Source organism: Aspergillus pseudodeflectus (assembly GCF_044049435.1).
Source record: "Aspergillus pseudodeflectus strain CBS 756.74 chromosome Unknown BJX68scaffold_3, whole genome shotgun sequence".
Classification (NCBI taxonomy): Eukaryota; Fungi; Ascomycota; class Eurotiomycetes; order Eurotiales; family Aspergillaceae; genus Aspergillus; species Aspergillus pseudodeflectus.
Genome location: NW_027263779.1, coordinates 241,274 through 261,820, shown reverse-complemented (window position 1 = coordinate 261,820; position 20,547 = coordinate 241,274). Strand labels below are relative to the sequence as shown.

Sequence of the window (20,547 nt, the reverse complement as noted above, 5' to 3'; positions counted from 1 at the left end):
CACAAACAACCATCCACCCGACCAGAGACACAAGCGGCCAAAATAATTCCTCTACATACCCATCGCTCATCGCATCCCGTACATGAAACCATGCTGAGAGAACACTCGAAAATGCAAAAATTTCATCCCCATAGCCTATCCCACACTCGAGTATCGAAGATGGTAGTCTCGCATGTACCAGCATCCCAGCGTCATGTGGAAGAAAAAGTCCTGTACTACTCGCTTCCACAATAAGGATGCCGCGGAGTCTTCAAGGGCGTGTACTAGTGGAGCGTAGGAGGCAAGTGTAAGGACAAGGTTGTCCGATGTTTGGACGGCTCGGGCACTGCCATACAGACGGCGGATTGATGGCGATTGTGTTTGGTCCTGAGGTGGTTAGCGGGAGATGTGAGGATTGGGGGGCGTGGCTTACCATCTTGTCCGCGTTTCTACAAATTCGTTCCTCAAGCTATGATGTTCCTCGATGTACGGTTGTTCCGTCTGCTTTCATGGATATACGGGTTGAGGGTGTCATCTTAAACACGAGGTCAGGGCTAACGCCCAGCGGTAGAGGGTATACCAATCATGCAGGGATCCGAAATGGTGTAAGAGACCAGTTGAATACGAGATCCGTCATGCATAATTCAAACAGGTGCGATGCAATGGCACTGATGCTCACGAGATACATTTCTCCAATTTTCATAGTTGCATCTCAGGGAGTCCCGTCAGACACAGCACACCATGGTCCCTGACTAAAATTGGAGAAAAAGCCAGGCTCCTTTCCAGCGCTCACGCATTTTGCGTGTCATAAATGGCACCACCGGAGAGGCGCTGCAGAGAATAAATTGTCGAGCAAGTGTCTGACGGAAGAATGAGATCGTTCGCTGATGGCTGTTCCAGTGAATGGAAAGCCGACAACGCCTCCTGTCTGCACCTTACAGCATTGCACATGCAATCCTGTCAAGCCGCCAGCAACCTCCGAACCGCCCAAGCAGCCCTCCACTCAACAGCATACCAAAGCGGCCGCGTCGTATAGTCATCCGCGCGCATCGCACTCCAGGAATACAGCACGGCATTCGACAAGAGGAAAACCGACCTCAACGTCCTGCCGACGTTGGGATGCCGGATATGGTTGTCGTGCAAGAGCCAACAGGCGAGCGCAAATGGGAGAAACGAGACACCTGTTGTGCGCATCCAGAATCGGGTAGTGGGTGCGCGAGCTCGGAGCGGTTGGGGATTACGAGCGGGGAGGTCAACAGGAAGGCGAATGCGTCGAAGCCTTTTACTGCGAGGGCTGTGCCGTACATGAGGCGGATTGAGAGAGAAGCTGTGGGTGATTCTGCGATTGTTAGCAGAGTGCACGACAGGTTGGGATCGAATAGACTGGGGCTTGCCATGTTTCAATCGGTTGGTGTCTTTGTCGAAGATTTGCAGGGAACCTCGCGTTGCAGACGAGGTCTTGAGGTTCAAGGTCATCTCTTAAAGAACATCTCTGCCACTAAGACCCTGGATTAAGGTATGATACCAGGCTGCGACCTCAGCAAACGTAACTCGAAAGTATCAATGCCGTGGGGAAATGCCGGGGGATCGTCAAGTCCCCGTTATCCAAAAAATTCGGCAACTCCATGTAATATAGACAAGAACACGGAGCCTGACGGCCTAATGAGCTCCTTTCATCACCTCAAACCATCCGAAGCTTTTGTCAATTCAAGTCGGCTTTATGGTAAGACAGAGCATCTCGTCCGTGGCACGCCTTCGACTCTAAATTCCCATCCGCGTGGAAGATAAAACTCAATTCGCCCCGACGACAGGATAGCGGAACACCTCCGCGATGCAACCCGGTTATATGACGACCATATACCCACAATTCCCTCGGTAAACCATCTTTTTCGCCATGAATTCCCCAGTGCAACCGAACTGCCGGACCCAGCAGACCGTCTTCCCCCGCACTTCCCCCGCTGATCCCCCGCGTAGTCACGATTTGATTGGGCGGACCTGGGTCAGGAGGATAGAGCCTAGGCAGGTCAAGAATTGCGGCGCATACATAAGCCTTGGAGGCCGTCTTGGAATTGCTTAGCATTCTCCTTCCTACCGTATTGTTCCTACTCCTACCTTTGCGTTTCTCTTTCTTCCTCTCCAGATCGTGGTCGCCACCCCCGAAATGAGCGACATCACCATCGACAAGTCGGAAGAGACGCTCAACCGCATGAAGACTGCGGAGAGTGTCTTCCTTCCTATCTCCCGCGAGACGTTTGAGAAGCTGTACCTCAGCCCCAAACACCCCTCTGTTGTAGGCGATCTGCGCAAAAAGTTCGGCAATCCCACGCCAATCTGCTTGATGGGTTTCTTGCTCGCCGCCACACCGAACGCTTGTATCTTGATGGGGTGGAGGGGGGCTGGTGGCAATGGTGGGGCAATTCTGTGGGTTCTCTTTCTCAGTCAGTTCAGCGTGTGGATTTCTGACCTGATTGATTCGCGATGCAGACCGGTCTACATCTTCTTCGGCGGCATCGTGCAGCTCTTGGGTGGAATTGGAGAGTGGATCATTGGAAACACCTTCTCCTGCGCTCTTTTCTTTACATACGGTGCGTCCATTCTCCTTAATCCTTTCAAACCAATCGCTCACATTGCTGAATTTCCGCTAGGAACATTCTGGCTCGTCCAAGGCGCAACCCTCATGCCCTTCTTCGCAACCGGAACAAACTACTCTCCAACCGGAAACTCGCTCGAAGGCCAACAAACCGAGTCCTATGCTGCTTCTGTTGGTACGTTTCGCCCACCTGCACTCCCCATACGTTCCTTGAGCAGAACTCCGAAGAAGAAAAACACCACGCTAACAGATATCAACGCATAGCATTCTACTACGTCTTCCTCGCCCTCCTAACATTCATCTACCTAATCTGCTCCATCCGCACAAACATCTGCCTCTTCACCGCGCTGTTCCTGCTCGTGATAACATTCGCGCTCACGGCCGGGTCCTTCTTCCAGCTTGCGAATGGGGAGGCCGAGCTGGCGCACCGGTTGCAGGTGGTAAGCACACACACCATTCGCATTTGTTTTCACCTACCCCATCTTCTGTTGATTCGAGAGAAAAGGGTGGAAGGGCTAATGGAGGTTCTGTCCAGGCTGGCGGCGCATTCAATCTCGCGCTATGCTTCCCCATCTGGCATATTTTCCTCACGCAGATCCTCGAGGCGGTTGATTTCCCGATTGTCCTGCCTGTTGGGGATTTGAGTACGGTGATTCCGGGCCGAAGTCAGAAGGTAAAGAGAGGTAGCTCTGGGGAATGATCTTCATGGAATACGCGGAGGGATTGTGAAAGGACAATGGTGAAAGGGAGATCTGTCTAGTATTTTGGCGACTATGCCCAAGGTGATTCAGTCAATAATAGTACTGAGTTGTCAGATTTATTTTTACGTTCAAGTGGTACTAGATACCACACCCCTCATGCAACATTCCTATGTCCAAGCTAAATAAACAAAGGCGCTTAACCGCACAAAGCAAAGATGTCCTCTGGGATATACACACTGAGGATATCGATCAGCTTGCTTAATGGAATCCAGTCCAATGTCCCATGAATCGTCTCGATCGCCCGTCCGCTGTATAGCACACGTGCATAGAACTGATTCTTGGACGTTTCCCTACCACCGATGTTAGCCATATCTTACCCAGAACCGCAGAAAAAAAAACAGGACAACAAAAAAGGAGGGAACTTACCAAATCTCAATCGCGATGTTCGACGCCATCCCGGGCCACCTCAGCGCATTGATCCCGAGGGCCCCCAACATCGGCGCGATATCGCCATCGTGCAAAAAGTTGTGACTGTACACGACCTTCGAATCGCCACGCGCAACCGCCTCGAATTTCGCCACAAGCTCTTTGATAAACATCCCCTCGATCACCGTAATGTACTCGGTGACATTCTGATTCCGCCTCCACCACCAGTTATACATCCAGTCACCAGCGCGGAACGCCTCGTACGCCTGCTCGGTGCTCACACATTTCCCCTCCTCGGTCAGGCTGCAGGGGAGATCATATCCATTACACAACCGCGCCTGGAAATTATCCGCGAAATGATCCCACGTATTCAACCAGTCGCTCGAATCTTGCGCATCAAACATGCTCGCAAGCGTATCCCGCAGCGGCGCCGTAACCGCCAAATGCTCCTCCCACTCGAACCCCGACTGCACCGCAGCGAGAATCGTGTTCCGCGCCGCGCAGGGGAATCCTCGGTTCACGGTATCCACTGCAGAAGCCTGCTGGTGCAGCGGGAGGGCGCCCTCGTAGTCGGGCCAGAGGCCACGGAGGACGCCGCCGGCGGATCCCTGGGTTAGTTGGGAGGTCGTTGAGCGGAACCAGACGCGGTCGAGGTCCTTTTTGCCGAGGTTCTCTGGGACGAGGCCCAGTTTCTTGCTGTAGATGGCGTGCAGGTCGCGGCCGTGCTGGTAGCCGTCGAGGTAGCCGCCGATGGTCAGTTGAGGGTACTGGCAGGAGCCGTTGACGTAGTTGGTCAGAAAGGGGTTTGTTGGGTCGGTGTAGGCTTTTCCGTAGACTTCAAGGGGCGCGGGGGCGCCTTTGGGGCCGCGGCTGTGGCCCGGGGAGGGGGTCGCGGGGGCGGCGTATTGGTGCTGGTACAGGTCTTCGCAGTTGTATTCTTGGTTCTGCTGAGGTTAGAATTTATCGACACAGGGAATACAGTGTGAGGACAAACCTCGCCCCCAGGAAGAATATTATACGGCGTGCGCCTCTGATGCCGCTGGAGATACTCAAGATACACAATCTTGGCCTTGACCTTGCGGTCTTTAACGGGTCCGGGAAGCTCATACGTGTCTACATGCGGATGCGGCATGGAGCAGTAGTTGTAGGTGAGCTCGGTGGGCGGCGGACTCGCCTTATCGGAGGGCGCATTGAAGACCCCACCGTAGGTGCCGAGCGAGGCATTGGTGATGTAGGTGGTGTGGTTGAGGGGCGGGTAGAAGCTGTCGACGTGTGTGGCGGCGAGGGAGCCGCCCGTGAAGAGCAGGCTGAGGAAGAAGGTGAGCATTTCGAGGACGCCTTGGTAGACCGATGGTATTTCCATCACATACCGATGGGATGGGGAATTTATATTCCAAGGTTTGGTTGGAATTCGAGTTGGAGGTTGTTGACGCTGCAAGGGGCAGCACGATCGGCAGCACGTTGTGATTGGCTGGTGATGGCCACGTGGGCTGTAGTGTCTTGGATTATGTCATCTATGCACTGCATTATTCTCCACTGTCCTGCCATGTGTTCGAGTGGACGGTTTCTGTTGGAGAGTCGCAGTGGAATTTAATCTACAACTACTTGGCATTCAATAATGACATTTTTATGCTATATAAATGCTTGGGTGATTGTCTTATCTGATTCTTATCATACGGCAGCGCATGGCACGCGACATGCACTTGCTGCTCTGGAGTGCGGAAATATATCTCCGCCCCAAGGCATCCATCCACTCAACGACATCTTGAAGAAAAGTGACACTGCTTCTCCATCTACCTTTTATATCATCTGCGCAGAAAACAGCATGGAATATGAAAAGCAACTCGAACATCCTACCGCAGAGGTCGCTTAAACAGAAATAAACACAGTTTTCAAAGCCCTACGTAGGCACATGCCATGTCCCATTTCCGCCCCGCAGACCAGCGACAAAAGAAAGCCACCGCGTCAGATCTTACCCCATACTCCAGATTCTCGTCCTGACAGCTCGGCCCACTGTTTTAACTAGGGGATCCATAACTAGCACGTACGTTGTACTCCGTGGTCGAGAAGGACCTATCTGCTTATCTACCCAAGGGCATATTCTTCCGTTTAATCTTTGTCCGCCATCTACGACTCCTGCCACATCCTTATCCTCATCCTATCCAGATCGACCGACCCATCTATTGACTATCGCGCTAAAATCCACACCGCACCACATCCAAAATGGTCACAACCAGCTCTGCCCACTGATGGAGGCGACGCTGCCGGATTTGAGGGACTGCCTCATGCGCTTGTATTTTGATTCTGATTCTCATGAGGCGCTGGAATTTGGGTGTGAGCGAGCGAAGGTAATGGGGCGGGGAGGGGGAGGGGGACAGGCGTCATGTTGGGGTGCGGGTTTTACATTGTTGTTGGGTTAGCTGTCGTGGGTGTTTTGGGAGTTTGAATCGACGAACCCCCACATGTTTTTTGCAACTTGGTCGATCAAGACATCGAACGCTTCGCGGGTCATGACAGAGACGAGTGCGGGGACTCTGAAGTATTCCCGCCCCCACAGATCAGCGACGGCGCGCAACTTCGAGCGATTCTCGGACTAGTGCTGGTCGAGCATGCCTCTCGTACGTCATACCAAGATGCAACATAAAAGCCAGACCCTGGCATCGATCTGGGGATACGAGGGTTTATTTATCCTCACTGTGAATGCCCCACTACTGCTCTTGTTCATACATATCCAGCATACTCAGAAGTGTATGCTCATGCCCAACTTCAGCGTGTCGCATCAATCAAGCGTGAAATACCACCGTCTTTCCTCCGCCCTCATACGGCTGTAGCAATAATCATTTGAACAGCGTGCTTTGTGAGATAACGAAACTATCGACACTTGGCCTTCACCCAACCCACGTCACGTACTATAAAACTCCGCATCTCAAAATGTCCCTCAACCACGACCGCTGCTCCAACTATACCGGTTCCTCGCCCCCAACCGGCCTAGACGACTCGGCGTACTTTTGCTACGTCCCAATCTACGCGCACTGGAACGCCACGGATGACGATGAGCCCGACCCGCTTGCAATCCTGCGCGGATGTTGCGAAGACCCGTCCGAGAATGTCGGGCTCTACGGGCGCGACAACTGCGAGGCGTATTGCGTCGCCACTGAGAGTACCCTGGGGAATCTGGAGACCTGTCTTCGGCAGTCGCGGGGGATTCAGGGGTTTGGGTGTGAGTCTGCGGCGGTGGGGAGGAATGGAGTGAGCCCAGGGTGGGTGGTTTGGCTTGTTGTTGGGCTTGTTGTAGGGGGTGTTTTGGGAGGCTGAGATCAGGACAAAGAAGGAAGGGTAAGGCGAGGCTTGGTTTGAATGTTTTTGTTGATGTATTGTATATTTAGCTATCTCGGGTACCTCCAGGCCTACAAGGCATCTGGTGATAAGCACTCCGCAGCCCACTTATACCGCGACCCCGGATGATCATCCCTCAGCCTGGGTCCTCTTCCATCCTGAAAGAAATTCTCCCTCGTTGTCGTAGCCACATAATCGTCCCAAAAGACCCCTCTCCTCCTGAGTTCCGGCAACAGATACTTGACAATGTCCTCAAAGTCCGCCGGGGCAATCGCATATGATAGATTAAACCCGTCGATCCCACTCTCCTCGATCCAACGTTCCAAGATATCCGCCACTGTACTTGGAGACCCGATCGCGCGCGCATGTGGACCACCAATGGCAATCTCCTGTGCAACGCGTTTCTTCGTCCATTTCAGGCCATCTGTTCCCGGGACTGTTGCAGTCCACGCATTGACTAGAGATTGAATCGCCCCAGGACCCGTGAATCGGAAATCCTCCTCGTCATCGAATTTCGAAAGATCCGTTCCCGTCCAGCCTCCAAAGAGCGTCGCCGCGCCCTCGAGATCAACATACTGGAGGTAATCCTCCCATTTTGCCTGCGCCTTTTCGTCGGTTTCGTCGACGATGACGAGGATTCCAGTGATGGTCTTGATACTATTAGGGTCGCGACCATGCTCGATTGCGCGGGCGCGGATATCCTCGACAGACTTGCGGACTGCTGTGGGTTCAAGCCCGGCAAGGAACATGCACTCGGCGTGCTTGGTTGCAAAGGCTTTACCGGCCGTGCTGGTGCCCGCTTGGAAGATGAAGGGGGTGCGTTGGATAGAGGGTTCAGTTGTTAGGGGGCCGGCTGATTTGAAGTATTCCCTAGAACCGGTTCATATTAGGACTCGCTCACGTGTGTATGGTAGTTATACGTACCCCCGATGATCGATCCTCCGCACACGCCCCGGAACCGCGTACTGCCCTGCATCTTTGACAACAGCATCGTCCCTCCACGAACTCTCCCAGAGCTTGTAGGTCAAATTTAGGTACTCGTCTGCTATCTTGTATCGCTCGTCATGCGCAATCTGCGTCTCGAGTCCAACGTTCCGCGCAGCGGACTCCAGGTGACTGGTAACGGCATTCCACGCTACACGGCCCTTCGTCAAGTGATCCAACGTCGCGAACCTCCTCGCAAGAAGATACGGGTTCTCGTAGGTCGTCGACGCGGTGATTCCAAAGGAGAGGTTCTTGGTCACAGCGGCCATAGCTGCGATAGGAAGGCTACTCGATTATCAGGCAAGTAAGATGAGAAGCATTGGCAGAACATACAAAGGATCAGCCATAGGAATCTGTGCGACCCCGGGAAGACCCGGGTCAAAGTTATCGGGTCCCTTGTAGACGTCGTACGGGCCCAGGACGTCGGCGATGAACATTGAATGGATTTTGCCGGATTCAAGAACTTTGGCCATGTCTGTCCAATACTCGAGATCCGTGTACTGTGCGCTGCGGTTGCGTGGGTGTCGCCAGAGACCTGGCGGGGTTAGTACGTGCGGCTTGGTCATGGGGGCAATTGACAGACCAGGGGCAAGATGGCCGGGAGTGCTCATGGTGAAGCCGTTGAGAATCCATTGTTTCTTCTTGGGCGGTTGTTCGGCCATTTTGTTGATTTTGCGAGATGTAGATGAACTGCTTGATCTTGCTCGCAAGCCGACTCGACGGGTCTAAATAAAAAAAGATGACCTTGGAATATGTTAAATCAGATCGAGACCGGGATCTGCTCGCATTCTTGAACCTTTTGTGGCGCATCCACCATCGGGCCCCTGTCGCTGTTAAGGCTCCCTCAGCGAACGGCGCAACAAGCACCTCAAACTTACCCCAGATCACACCATATACTAGCCCTATCGCAACCACTCCTTCAGATACCTAAGACACCCATTGATTCATGCGCACGCCATCAAAGCGCCACCGACGACTCGTGTAGAGTTATCGACTCCAAATTCATACTCCACACCAAGAGATTTGGCCAGCGAGGTACACCTGTCATCGTTGCTCGTGATGGAAGGATTTCGAGCCGTTTAGCCATCCGAGTTGGAGATGTTGGGTCGAGCACATCATTTTCGGGACAAAGTCATAATCCGCAATTGCGTTTTGAGCGAGATCGGAAGCTCGGCCTGTGAGATAAAGGTGCCCGTGCGACAGGGATTTTTTTTGCTCGCTTTTGCACAAGTTTCTCACTCGAACACAGTCACCATGTCGAGTCAGGTCCCTCCCCCGCTGCCTCAAGGCGCAGGATATGGCGTCGTCGTCGGACTCGGCGTGGCCTTTGCAATTGGTACGCTCAACGATTAAGCCAAAACAGAATAGCACTCACTAACTCAGCGAAGGCATGGTCTGGGTAACAAAAATGCTCAAAAAAACCTTCAACGAAGACGCCAACAGCACCGAAACATTCATGGTCGCCAACCGCACAATCGGCACAGGGCTAACCTCGTGCGCCGTCATCTCCTCCTGGCTATACAGCTCCGCTCTGCTCGGCGCAACACTGCTAACATACAGCTACGGGCTCGCCCTGGGCGTGTGGTGGGGAGCCTCGGCCAGCACGATGATAACGCTCATGGCCTACCTCGCGATCCAAGCAAAGCGCCGCGCACCGAATGCGCATACACTGCTGGAAATCATCAAAGTGCGCTATGGGGCGCGCGCGCATCAGCTTTGGATCTTTCTGTGTCTGTTGAATAATACGTTTGTGTTCACGAGTATGATTGTCGGGTCGAGTACGAGTGTTAGTGCGTTGACTGGAATGAATGTTATCGCTTCCTCGTACTTGCTTCCGCTGGGTGTTGCTGTCTATACGTACTTTGGTGGACTCAAGGCGACCTTCCTCACCGACTACGTTCATACGTTCATCATCATGATAATCATCTGTTGGTTCACCATCAAGGTGATAACCGTCAACGAAATCGGCTCAATCGGCGCATTGTACGACGCCGTCGTCCTCGCTGGAAAAGAAAAGCCCGTTGCAGGTAACTACCAGGGTTCCTACCTAACCATGCGAAGCGAACAATGCCTATACTTTGGCATCCTGCACGTAACCGGCAACGTCGGCGCCGTGATCATGGACACGGGCTTCTGGCAAAAGGGCTTCTCTGCAGACTTTGCAGCTACCGTCCCGGGGTACATTCTCGGCGGCGTGGCCTCGTTTTCTGTGCCCTGGGCGTTTGGCACGATCGTGGGCCTCGCTGCACTCGCGCTGGAGAAGACGTCTGGATGGCCGACCTTCCCCAACGCAATGACGCCCGGCGAGGTCAACGCGGGCCTTGTCCTCCCTTACGTCGCGCAAACCGTCGCGGGCAAGGCAGGCGCCGGCGCAATCCTCGTTACAATCTTCATGTCGACCACATCCATTGCCTCGGCGCAGATGATCGCCACCAGCTCCATCATCTCCTTTGACATCTACGGAACATACTTTAACAAGGCACCCACAAACGCACAACTCCTCCGCTGGTCACACATCGGCGTCGTCTTCTCCTCGCTCTTCATCTCGACGCTCGCAACGGCATTCCACAAGGGCGGCGTCGATATGACCTGGCTGTTGTACATGATCGGCCTGCTCACGTGTCCCGGTGTCTTTCCCACGTGTCTTGCGCTGCTGTGGAAGCGGCAGACGAGGGCAGCAGCGATTGCGGCTCCGATCGTGGGCATGGCCTCGGGTTTGGCGGTTTGGTTTGGGACGGCGTTTGCGTATTATGGCGAGATTACGATTACTTCGACGGGCGGGACGATGCCTTGTCTTTTCGCGACGGTTACAGCTTTTGTTGTCCCGCTTCCTGTTACCGTTATTATATCGTTGATTCAGAATGAGGACTTTGACTGGGCGGTGCTCGGGCAGATTGAACAAGTCCGTCCTGATGAGGGGAAGACCGCTCTACCAGGCCGCACGGATCAAGAAGTGGAAGAAACGAACCCGAGTTTCTTCACGCCCGAACGAACAAAGTATCTCAAGCGAATGAGCCGCTGGGCAGCCTTCTGGGCGGCGTTTACCGTCATCGGACATGTACTCCTCTGGCCTGTGCCAATGTTCGGGGCTAGAATGAGTTTTTCGAAGAGTGTGAGTTTACTTTACCCTGTCTTGGCAATCATTGATTCGAAATACTAATGGTGGGATGAATTGGCAGTTCTTCATTGCGTGGGTTGTCATCTCACTCTTATGGTTGTGGTTTACGCTCGTCGTGGCCATCTTCTATCCGCTTGTTGATGGCGGACTGCAGCAGATGTGGGCTGTGCTCAAGAGGAAAAGGACCAGTGAGAACGTTCTAGAACGCGGTGAGATCCAAGCAGATGGATCCTCTACTGAGGAGGTTGGGGTTATTACGAAAGCTTGAGGTCACTGTGATAAAGGAAGAAAGACGTAATCGCCTTGAAGGATGAGAAGACCTATTTAAAATAGATTTGAGATTTATAGATGTCACAGTAGAAGGAAATCTTGATCATGGTATACTAGATTCATAGATTTGGTGGTTTGATAGAACATGCCATCTATCAAATCCAATCATAGCACAACTACTGTTGCTGTCGCAACCATTGGAGGATACGCTCCAGCATCCAGTACCATTTTGCCTAATCCGGAAGCAATAGCCCCTAGTACTGTGAAATTAACCCGGAATTCATAGTCCGGGTTGTATCTATGAGGAATTGGGGTACGGTTGTTCGCCATCGAAGAAACGGGCCATCCTGCATGGCGTAATTGACAAAGCACCTAGTCCGTAGAGAACATCCTATCAGATCCCGTTTGACCACCTGCCACGCATCTGTAATGCGAATGATGAGCTTATTTCGCATCCTGGTAAGATGCATGACTCGTGATACCCGGTTCTCGCAAGGCGCTGCATATGAGTCCGACTCGAGGGAAGTCGGTGTCATGTCCAATAACATACATAATGGGATGTGCATCTCATAGTGTGCTAATTCTTCCATGGGATCCTCCATGTGGGTATCTAACCTCGGACATCCTACGGATAGTATAAATATCAGGGTTCTAACCGCGGTTGCTTTTTTCAAGTAATTGAAGCCATTTTATTTCCTCTCTCAAATTCAGGCGTTGCCCCACACGCCGTGTTCGACCTTTCAGTGGCTTTTTATCCATAATGCTCAGCAAACGCCAGGGTCGTGCCTGGTACCACGGTTCGCAGCAACTGATACCTTCGAAGAGCGCAAGGTCGTCCTGAAACTCAACCTCCTCATCGTTCCCACGCCTTTATTGGATATCGGATTCTGGATCCACCGGATCGGCTCGTCAAATATCAGTAAGGCGCTGTCCACAAATTTAGGAGTATAATGACCTTAATCCTTGCCTTGCTTTTTCATCCAGCCAGGCACCGCGGACATCCCCAGCAAGCTCTTTCTCAGCGACGCTGAACTTTCCCTCGCCCAAAAGCACAACGGCAGACAATGGCAGCATGACCTCGCTGGCATTGATATAGACTGGGAATGTAAGTTGTATGGGTCTTGGTAAGAAAGGCGGGCGTACTGAGCCGAGCTGTAGATCCTAATGCGCCAGACATCCCCGGCATTCCACCAGGTACGTGATTCCTCTATTTTAAATTCTCTCTTGTGAGTTGCTACAGCAAAACTAACTTAAAGATGGGGACTACCAAGGATGCAGAGAACTATTTTACCTTCTCTATAAAGCTGCGAGTAGTAATGCCTTTAAGCAAGCCTATCTTGTTCTAGGCGCTAGCTTCGTACTAGTACCTTCAAGGCTATTATAACTTAGTAAAATGTTAGCCCTAGCTGATTATATCGTCTATATAACCTATAATCTTCATAGTTAGTGGGACTATGCGAGTAAGCACGTGATTAATAGCTGCCTAGTAGGTAACTATCTGCATTCGTAGACTAATATCACTAAGAACATCCTTGCCCTGTCCATGATTACCAATGCTGGTGTCCTGGCCACTAAACTTGCTGTCGGTGTCATGAGCTACGGCCGCTCGTTTCAGATGACAACACTTGGCTGCACTGGTGATGATGCGCTAGGCCTAAAGGGGCTAGGCATAAGATCAGCTGTAACACTTTGGCATCTGTTGATTTCCTATTCCCTTCGCGGCATCATCCACCCTGCTCTGAGTCCATCCTGATCCTTGATACAGCTCGTGCTCCCTTGATAGCAATTCCTATTTAGCCAATCGTGATCCCTTATAGGTTGCAGAGATTGACATGAGTGCTGAAAAATTTCTCGCCGACGTCGAAAACGGCGTGGTGCCGGTCGACAGCCACGAGAAAGTGTTATGGATAGCATTCATCTACATGGATGAGGGACTGTGGCTCGGCAATGGTGTGTTTGATGTGATTGAGAATCTGCACGAGCACGGCTGGTCATTTGGCGAGGGCGAGTTAAGGTTGAATCGGTCAGTTAATCTTACGACGGCTATCTTGAACACACTAACTATACTACGAACGAAGACTGACCATCACAACCACAGCACCCTGGATTTATTTTACCTCGCTCAAACTGCAGCAGCCATCTACCGCTCCTCTGACCAAACAGAGGGTGAATTCCCCTCCCCCGATGACTTCGAAGCTTTCTACACGGAACACCAAGCGCTCCTTAACCCATCCGCTTGGCGCTCTTATTACTCTGAGGCGTTTTTAAGACAGCCCACCACAGCACGCTTCTACCGCCTCCCTGATCTCCAAGATCTACCTGACTCGGACTCCCCGCTGGACCAGACGCGCAAGCGACCTCACCCCGGTGGTGGCCCGCATGCCACGAAACTCCCCCGCTGGGCGTACAACGTCCGTCGCACCCGCCACAGACAAAAATTGCTTTCGGTTGCGACTCTTATCGAAATAGCCCTCAGCACGCTGGAGACGACTATCAACCGCCTGCGCAAGAAGCACCCCAGTGTTCCGCCTTATTCGGAGACGCAAGCGCGCTTCTGGCTTGAGCGCATGGGTGTCGGGTTCTTCGGCCCACCGAATAAGCCAACGACGCTGTCCCCGGACGCGTGGGACGTGAATCGCTTCGGGGTATTGGCCGCGCAGGGGATGTTTGACGTGTACCAGTGGCAGAAGAAGTACTCGGTGAAGGCTTGGGAGGCAAGCTGGGGAAGTAGTGGCGTCGTTGAGCCGGATGTGGAGGATGCTGCGTGGAAGAGCGAGATTATGTGGTGTGGATGGCCTGATGGCGGGATTGGGGCATACTCGTGGTTGAGGGGGTGGGATGGGGAGCTTGGTAGTGAGGAGGAGGTGGAGTTTTTGGCTGCTGTTGCGGTGGAAGAGACAAAGGGTGTAGAGATGGGTGACTTGGATCTTGCAGTGCGGTCGCATATCTTACTTGGGGTGATGGGGGCTGCGGTCAAAACAGGGCAAGAGAGGGAAGATTATCTACAAGAGCTGGAGAAGGGGGTGGTGCAGAGCAGGAGGATCAAAGAGGGCAAGGCAGGTGTGTGGCTGAAGGAGGCTTTAGCGGTTATCGAGCCGTATGTGAGGATATGGGACGGGGTGTGGCCTCAAGGAGAGAAGGAGAGGGGGGATATGCTACGGCGGATCTTGGTCGAGAACGGGCAGCTCTTTGCAAGATATAAGCTCTCGCCGCATTTGAAGGAGTTCAATTTCGCGTTGGGTCCGAGAAAGCTGGAGTAGTAGGTTTGCTTCTAGTCAGATATTCAGATCCATTGTGAGGGCAGTGGTATGCCTATGGCGCAGCCGGAGGTAGTGTTAGTAACTCAACAAAGAGCAGCCACGCTAAGAATCAACGTGTAAGAGACCATGACGAATCTATAGGGTCTTGAATCCAGTTTCTACAGTGATGGGCATAGTCCTAGTATAGTCGATAGCTATAATTAAAGCCTAATATTACTTTGAGCAGCACTTAAGAAAGATATATATTTCAAGTACTCCCTTCGAGTCGTCTTCGAAAGGACACAGGGACCAAGGTTGAAAGCATAAAGGCACAGATATACAGTCCCCGTCAAAAGTCTCCGTACGATTTTCGCGCGTCGCGTCGCAACGCGTCTCCACCACCAACTTCAAAAAATTATGCCTCCTCAACGAAGGCCTCTGGCGCCTCTAAACAACGATCGTATACGAAATAATGAGCTGGGAATTCATCGCAGAGGTCAAATTGACGGCCTACGAAAAATTGGGCTGCTAATAGCCACGATTAGTCGCGTCCTTGATATTCTGAAATCCTTGGTGCAATACATAATCGAACTTTCACCTTAACGCTTTAATAGCGCCTTGATATCTCACTCTAGAAGACCTAAAATAATTGATAAGAGGATTAAAGCTCACATTCTATAGCTTATCCACCAGAATCCCTTCATCCTATATAGAGAAATTCGCATGTAAATCCTAATCACCCCGTTAAACTCCATAATACTTCGAATGATCAAAGAGTCAGGTTATGGACATTAGAGGGTGAAGTGCAGGCCTAAATTACTTAATCAACACGCGGATATATGATATAATTAGTGTTTAGCGCGCGAGAATTGGCCGAAGGAGTAATGGCGCCTAATCGCGTTTAGTGACGAATGTTCCATTGAAATTGGTTAAGGTAAGCGCCGACGTTGGTGCTTCAGGCTCAACCTACGTAACAAGAAATAGAAGAAAGACTTTATATTCCCATATAATAAGAGCAAGGGAATATCTATAATGGTTTAGAGCGCGATCTGGGGTGGTGGGCACGTGGAAATCAACCTTTTAAAGCGCGATCTGGATTCTCAACGAAATAGCTACTCCTAGTTCTCATATCTCGACCTCTTATAGGATAATCTTCCTAGTTTTTAGGGACCAGATATAGTCTTTATGCAGGATAACGCTCCCATATATACAGCTCAAATCGTCAAGGATTGGTTAGAGGAGATGGCTATAGAGACGTTAGAGTGGCCACCATATTCACCCGACTTAAATCCCATCAAGCATGCGTGGGCCCGCTTGAAGGAGACGATATATTAGATTAATCCTAATATAGAAACCTTTAAGGGGACTGAAAAGGAACTCTATAAGTAATTTATAGAGCTTATCAAGCAAGCCTGGGAGTTAATTGGTCAGGATTACTTTGACTGGTTGGTTGAATCGATGCCGCGGCGAGTTGCGGCCGTAATTGCTGCACGCGGTTGGTACACAAAGTATTAGGCGTTGAAATTGGTATTTTTAGATGCGCGCGATCCAGATCTATAATATATATTTTTTACAGGTTTTTAGAGCTTCAATTCGTTGAGTAATTTGTAGTTGAATCGCGGCGATGAAACTATATATTTTGATGTGGTGGGGCATCGTACGGAGACTTTTGACGTAGAACTGTATGTCCGACCGGCCTGGGCGCTTATGTAAAAATTTCAACCCCGCGTCAACTGGAATACTGTACGGCACGCACGGACGCACACTGTCTCTCTTGGCTCTCGTCATTCTGTCTTCGTGAAATAGTGACGAGATTGGCTGATGCAGATTCCCATTGTCAAATAATTATGAAGCTGGGGGACTTCTACCCCAGGGCCCGCCAACAGCGGCCCAGCATCCATGATCCCACCGTTCGACCGCGTCGTCTGGCGCTACTGAAGGCCGCAACAATCAATCTACTCCTGCTGCAATTCCTCTTTCTAGGACTCTTCTGCTACCTCTTCGGCTCACTTTTCCAGCAGACCGGGCACACACAACATCAACGTTTTGTTTGTCGACTATGATGGCGGTGCGATTGGCAATGCTGTGCGCAGCGCATACAACAAAATGGCGAGCACTGGCTTTCCGACCCTAGTTGAGCGACCTGCTCTCTTTTACCCCGATCCCAACAGCATCGATGACGCTGTTTGTGATATCGACTATTGGGCAGCTCTTTACGTCGCCCCCAACGCTTCGAATCTTTTGTCGGCTGCAGTTGCAGGCGGATCAGCAGCTGCCTCATACAACAAAAGCGATGTTATGACGATGGTTTGGAACGAGGCGCGCTATCCCACAGTTGTTGACTCCGCCATATCCGATAATCTAAAGGCGTTGGTGGAAGCTGCACGAGTCGCGTATACACAAGCAGATGGGAAGCAACTTATCCAGACATTGAACGCATCCGACTCTGCTGCCCTGGCTGCTTTTTCGAATCCATGGGTTTTGTCCTCAGTGAACCTGCAACCAACAACACAAGGATCCCGAGCGATCTATAATACGCTGGTCATCATTCTGATCCTGATTCAGGAATTCTTCTTCCTGGGTTATGTGAATGGTCTGTACCAACAATTCCAACTTTACACCTCGCTCTACCCGCATCGAATTGCCATTGTACGCCAGATGATATCGGGTACTTACACATTCATTGGCTCTTTATGTACCACCGGCGCGATCTGGGCGTTCCGCCACGGCTGGCATGTCAGCGGTAGCCAATTTGTCATAACGTGGATGGCCTTGTGGCTTTTCGCGCACTTAAATTTCCTTGTCCTGGATGTCTTCACGATTTGGCTGCCACCCCCATATGTGCCTATGGCATTGATATCCTGGATTGCGGCGAACGTCACATCTATTCTTCTCCCCTTTGAGCTCTCGCCCGCCTTTTACCGTGTGGGCTATGCTCTGCCGGCACACAGCATTTTCAATGTCCTTGTCGACATTTGGTCCAGAGGGTGCAATCCGCAGCTCTACTACGCACTCCCCGTTCTCTTCGTCTACGAAGTTGTTGGTCTAATTCTAAGTACTGTCGGCGTCTACAGGAGGTCACATTACGCCATGATTGAACAGGAATTTGCTGAGAAGGCCATGCAAGATCGCATCGAAGCAATGGTCCTTGAGCGACAGTCTCAATTTCATACTGATGAGACCGGTCAAGGAGAGGAGGTAGAGACGTCAGAAACCGTCCGAGAGGCTGGAGAGGCTCCTAGACAGAGGCGGGGAACTACGGCGACTCAACCAGATGAAGAACTCTCGGAGATGATACGGCGGGAAATGTCGCGACCAAAAGTTGACAGAGTCGCGACCAGCCGCGGAAGTACTGGACCTTGTTTCAATCTTCCTTTCAAGGAATAATGTCTCGGATACTTTCTGTGTATGTACTATCACTGCGCAAACTTGAACTTGAGTGTTTCCAAGGTGGTCGCCACCACTGTACTCTATGTACTTCATGGCGGAGATGGCCCTACACAAGATCTTCTATGTACTATACAGTTACCTGCAATCGCCACATACTGTACACTATATAGGTAGATAATTACTTGTGGTGATTCTAAGTTGTTCTATGGTTAATGAGATAATTTATTTAATTTGGTAGCTCCCCTCCTAGACTGTGTACATAGTGTAGCACAGAATTATGCAGATGTAGTCGATCGATGCGGAAAGCGTCTGCGCCCCTGGACCACTTGGCATCCCATAATCTCCCAGGTCCCGGCCCTCTCTCTCGCCTCCCGCGCCCTTTCAGCTCCGCCACAGCTTCCAAAAACGCTAGAGACTTCGTCGGGAAACATAAGCGAATGCCTCGCCCCACCTAACAGATATAACTGTGACCTTCTTACCCTTTTATATACCGTCTTAGAACCTCTGCAGTTTAAGTATTAAATCAAAATGGCCTCGGTATGTAACAGCAACCATAATTAATCAATACCAGGTCACAATGCTTACCATTGTGCAGTTTGACCTTGGCGAAAACCATGAGACAAAAACCTACATCAACATGGTTGCTCTTCTTTGTGCAGACTGCCAGAATAAACGACGCAGGGCAACTGAACTTCAGTTCGGGGTGATTATTGGACTGCACCAGAAAGCTCTGGTTATCCTTCACTCCGACACAGATCGCGCTCGAAACGGTTTTCGGTCAGCTTACATTGATGAATGGATCTGCAAGGGAACACGGCACATATCAGAAGCGTTATGTATTTGTCGAAAAGGCCTGCTTAGCGACTGATAATCCCCAAGTGGGGAGCTTTTTCTCACAATGCGCCAAAAAAGCTGGGTTGCAGCTGGTCCAGTATCCTCCATTTTGCTCCGATCTCAACCTAGCTGAAGACGTCGTTCACTAAGTCAAAAAGCAGCTTCAAAAGCCAACATTTGATACTGTTGAACACATGAGAACGGGAATATCTGACCAATGGCGAAATATATCTATTCGTAACATTAACGAGCTTGTCGGATCTCTTCCGTCAAAATTATAAAGGAGATGGCTATTTAAAGTATAATAATAATAGAATACTAAAAATAGCAAGGGTGTAGCATTAATGTAACGTAGTCTCCGTTCTTTTCTGCTTTTGAGTAGGGAGTTTTACCCCTGTAATCCTTGATATTGGGGTCAGCGCCTGCTTTCAGCGCCTGCTTTCAGCAGAGGGCGGACCAGATCGCGATGCCACCCAGATAGAGCGAGGTATAGAGGCGTTCGGCCCTTGTAATTGTGAGCATTCACATCGACTAGGCCTATCTCTAGAAGCGCATTGACGATTTATTCATAGCCGTTTCTGCAAGCGATGGGTAGGGGGACCTGGTAGATATAGTCTGGGTGGTCAGGGTGAATTCCTTTTGCCAAGAGGGACTTCACGGTTGAGAAATCATTATTCTGGACCGCATGGTAAAGGTCGCAAATCGCCCATAATTCCATCTATCGGGCTCGTTCAAAAGTCATCTCGAAATATTGTCTGCCCCGAGCATGCAGCAGCCAGTAAAGCCTGATCACCATGTGCAGATCGTACCTCGTCTGAAAAATCCGCCTGGAGCAAGCGAACCATTTTGTCGCCCGTACCTGCATTCCCAGCGGCAGCGGCTATCAGCTCGGGCGTAATGACAATATGATCCTGGTACTCTTTTAGCAACCATTCCAGCCTCCTGGTGCCCTCCCTGCTCTCAGCAGCACCTCTCCAGATGTCCTCTGTGATCATCACATCCGCCAAATAGGAGACGCTCTAGGTTCTCTTGGGTTGAGTAATGTGCCGCAAATGACAAGAGGTCGTCAGTGATCTCCTTATCGTGGCCACAATCCGTGAGGATCAACTGTAGTATGTAGCTGGGCTTTTGGAGAGCCGCCTGTAAAAACCTTCTCTGTGAAGTGCACTTCATCTCTATACTGCTCCCAAAGGAACTCGATGATATCGAGCCCAGTGTACCAGGTTCCTGGTTGACAAGTCTACTAATAACCCTCTACATTTACTAGATAGACCTAGGGAAATAGACCTTAAACTAGGTAAGGTCAGGGGGTTAAGGTAAGCAGTAATATAAACTAAGCATTATAGTCTTCAAAATATATGTCCCTAGCGGCCTAGCCCAAGACTCCCCTTCTTCTACATTTAGACATGCTGCCTTGGCTAGCTAATAGAGCAAGCCCACTCCGTATTCCCGGTAGTTAGCTTTCTCCTTGGGGTCAATATAAATTTTTAAGTATATGGTCGCCTTCCTCCATGGGTGTTAGCTCCCATGCTAAAAGTCTGAGTAAGCGGGGGATCTTGCAAAGTAAGGCGTTCTGGGCAAGAGTGTCCATCAGTCGCAGAATGCGACGGTTTCAGTCGAGGTCAGGTTACTGACTTGTTACTTTACTTTCTTTGTAAGACATTTAAAAAGGAATAATGG

The 20,547-nt window shown here is 51.0% G+C and overlaps 8 protein-coding genes across 8 annotated transcripts; 6 read left to right on the top strand and 2 right to left on the bottom strand.

The window, feature by feature from the left end:
* Positions 1-2,140: 2,140 nt before the first annotated feature.
* BJX68DRAFT_261694 (putative plasma membrane ammonium transporter (Ato3)) lies at positions 2,141-3,269 on the top strand (the record flags this gene model as incomplete). The annotated part of the gene is made up of 4 exons (XM_071044209.1): positions 2,141-2,564; positions 2,625-2,744; positions 2,834-3,009; positions 3,105-3,269. 4 exons carry the CDS (start codon positions 2,141-2,143, stop codon positions 3,267-3,269), a joined length of 885 nt encoding a protein of 294 aa, XP_070904184.1.
* A 159-nt stretch (positions 3,270-3,428) lies between these two features.
* BJX68DRAFT_276643 (histidine phosphatase family protein) lies at positions 3,429-5,056 on the bottom strand. The gene is made up of 3 exons (XM_071048152.1): positions 4,691-5,056; positions 3,697-4,640; positions 3,429-3,620 (listed from the first exon to the last, which is right to left on the bottom strand). Exons 1-3 carry the CDS (start codon positions 5,021-5,023, stop codon positions 3,467-3,469), a joined length of 1,431 nt encoding a protein of 476 aa, XP_070904183.1. The 5' UTR covers positions 5,024-5,056; the 3' UTR covers positions 3,429-3,466.
* A 1,571-nt stretch (positions 5,057-6,627) lies between these two features.
* Positions 6,628-7,011, top strand: BJX68DRAFT_261692 (uncharacterized protein; the record flags this gene model as incomplete). The annotated part of the gene is made up of 1 exon (XM_071044208.1): positions 6,628-7,011. One exon carries the CDS (start codon positions 6,628-6,630, stop codon positions 7,009-7,011), a length of 384 nt encoding a protein of 127 aa, XP_070904182.1.
* Positions 7,012-7,103: 92 nt separating this feature from the next.
* BJX68DRAFT_252270 (LLM class flavin-dependent oxidoreductase) lies at positions 7,104-8,627 on the bottom strand (the record flags this gene model as incomplete). The annotated part of the gene is made up of 4 exons (XM_071042532.1): positions 7,104-7,902; positions 7,957-8,301; positions 8,350-8,551; positions 8,600-8,627. The coding sequence occupies 4 exons, from the start codon at positions 8,625-8,627 to the stop codon at positions 7,104-7,106; spliced, it is 1,374 nt and encodes a 457-aa protein (XP_070904181.1).
* A 643-nt stretch (positions 8,628-9,270) lies between these two features.
* Positions 9,271-11,402, top strand: BJX68DRAFT_252269 (sodium:solute symporter family protein; the record flags this gene model as incomplete). The annotated part of the gene is made up of 3 exons (XM_071042531.1): positions 9,271-9,352; positions 9,405-11,128; positions 11,196-11,402. 3 exons carry the CDS (start codon positions 9,271-9,273, stop codon positions 11,400-11,402), a joined length of 2,013 nt encoding a protein of 670 aa, XP_070904180.1.
* A 1,743-nt stretch (positions 11,403-13,145) lies between these two features.
* BJX68DRAFT_114300 (uncharacterized protein) lies at positions 13,146-14,824 on the top strand. The gene is made up of 2 exons (XM_071035971.1): positions 13,146-13,427; positions 13,503-14,824. The coding sequence occupies exons 1-2, from the start codon at positions 13,237-13,239 to the stop codon at positions 14,662-14,664; spliced, it is 1,353 nt and encodes a 450-aa protein (XP_070904179.1). The 5' UTR covers positions 13,146-13,236; the 3' UTR covers positions 14,665-14,824.
* Positions 14,825-16,490: 1,666 nt separating this feature from the next.
* Positions 16,491-18,139, top strand: BJX68DRAFT_276639 (SNG1 family protein; the record flags this gene model as incomplete). The annotated part of the gene is made up of 2 exons (XM_071048151.1): positions 16,491-16,686; positions 16,778-18,139. 2 exons carry the CDS (start codon positions 16,491-16,493, stop codon positions 18,028-18,030), a joined length of 1,449 nt encoding a protein of 482 aa, XP_070904178.1. The 3' UTR covers positions 18,031-18,139.
* A 299-nt stretch (positions 18,140-18,438) lies between these two features.
* Positions 18,439-19,029, top strand: BJX68DRAFT_226034 (uncharacterized protein). Its single transcript, XM_071038445.1, has 2 exons — positions 18,439-18,570; positions 18,629-19,029. The coding sequence occupies exons 1-2, from the start codon at positions 18,562-18,564 to the stop codon at positions 18,899-18,901; spliced, it is 282 nt and encodes a 93-aa protein (XP_070904177.1). The 5' UTR covers positions 18,439-18,561; the 3' UTR covers positions 18,902-19,029.
* The last annotated feature ends 1,518 nt before the right edge of the window (positions 19,030-20,547 follow it).

Bases quoted from the DNA above. Each gene is read 5' to 3' on its own strand.
- BJX68DRAFT_276643 (XM_071048152.1), bottom strand. From the start codon at position 5,023: ATGCTCACCTTCTTCCTCAGCCTGCTCTTCACGGGCGGCTCCCTCGCC. The intron at 4,641-4,690 runs GTTTGTCCTCAC...TAACCTCAGCAG, and splicing joins ATATTCTTCCTGGGGGCGAG to AACCAAGAATACAACTGCGA. The intron at 3,621-3,696 runs GTAAGTTCCCTC...CATCGGTGGTAG, and splicing joins AACATCGCGATTGAGATTTG to GGAAACGTCCAAGAATCAGT.
- BJX68DRAFT_114300 (XM_071035971.1), top strand. From the start codon at position 13,237: ATGAGTGCTGAAAAATTTCTCGCCGACGTCGAAAACGGCGTGGTGCCG. The intron at 13,428-13,502 runs GTCAGTTAATCT...TCACAACCACAG, and splicing joins GGCGAGTTAAGGTTGAATCG to CACCCTGGATTTATTTTACC.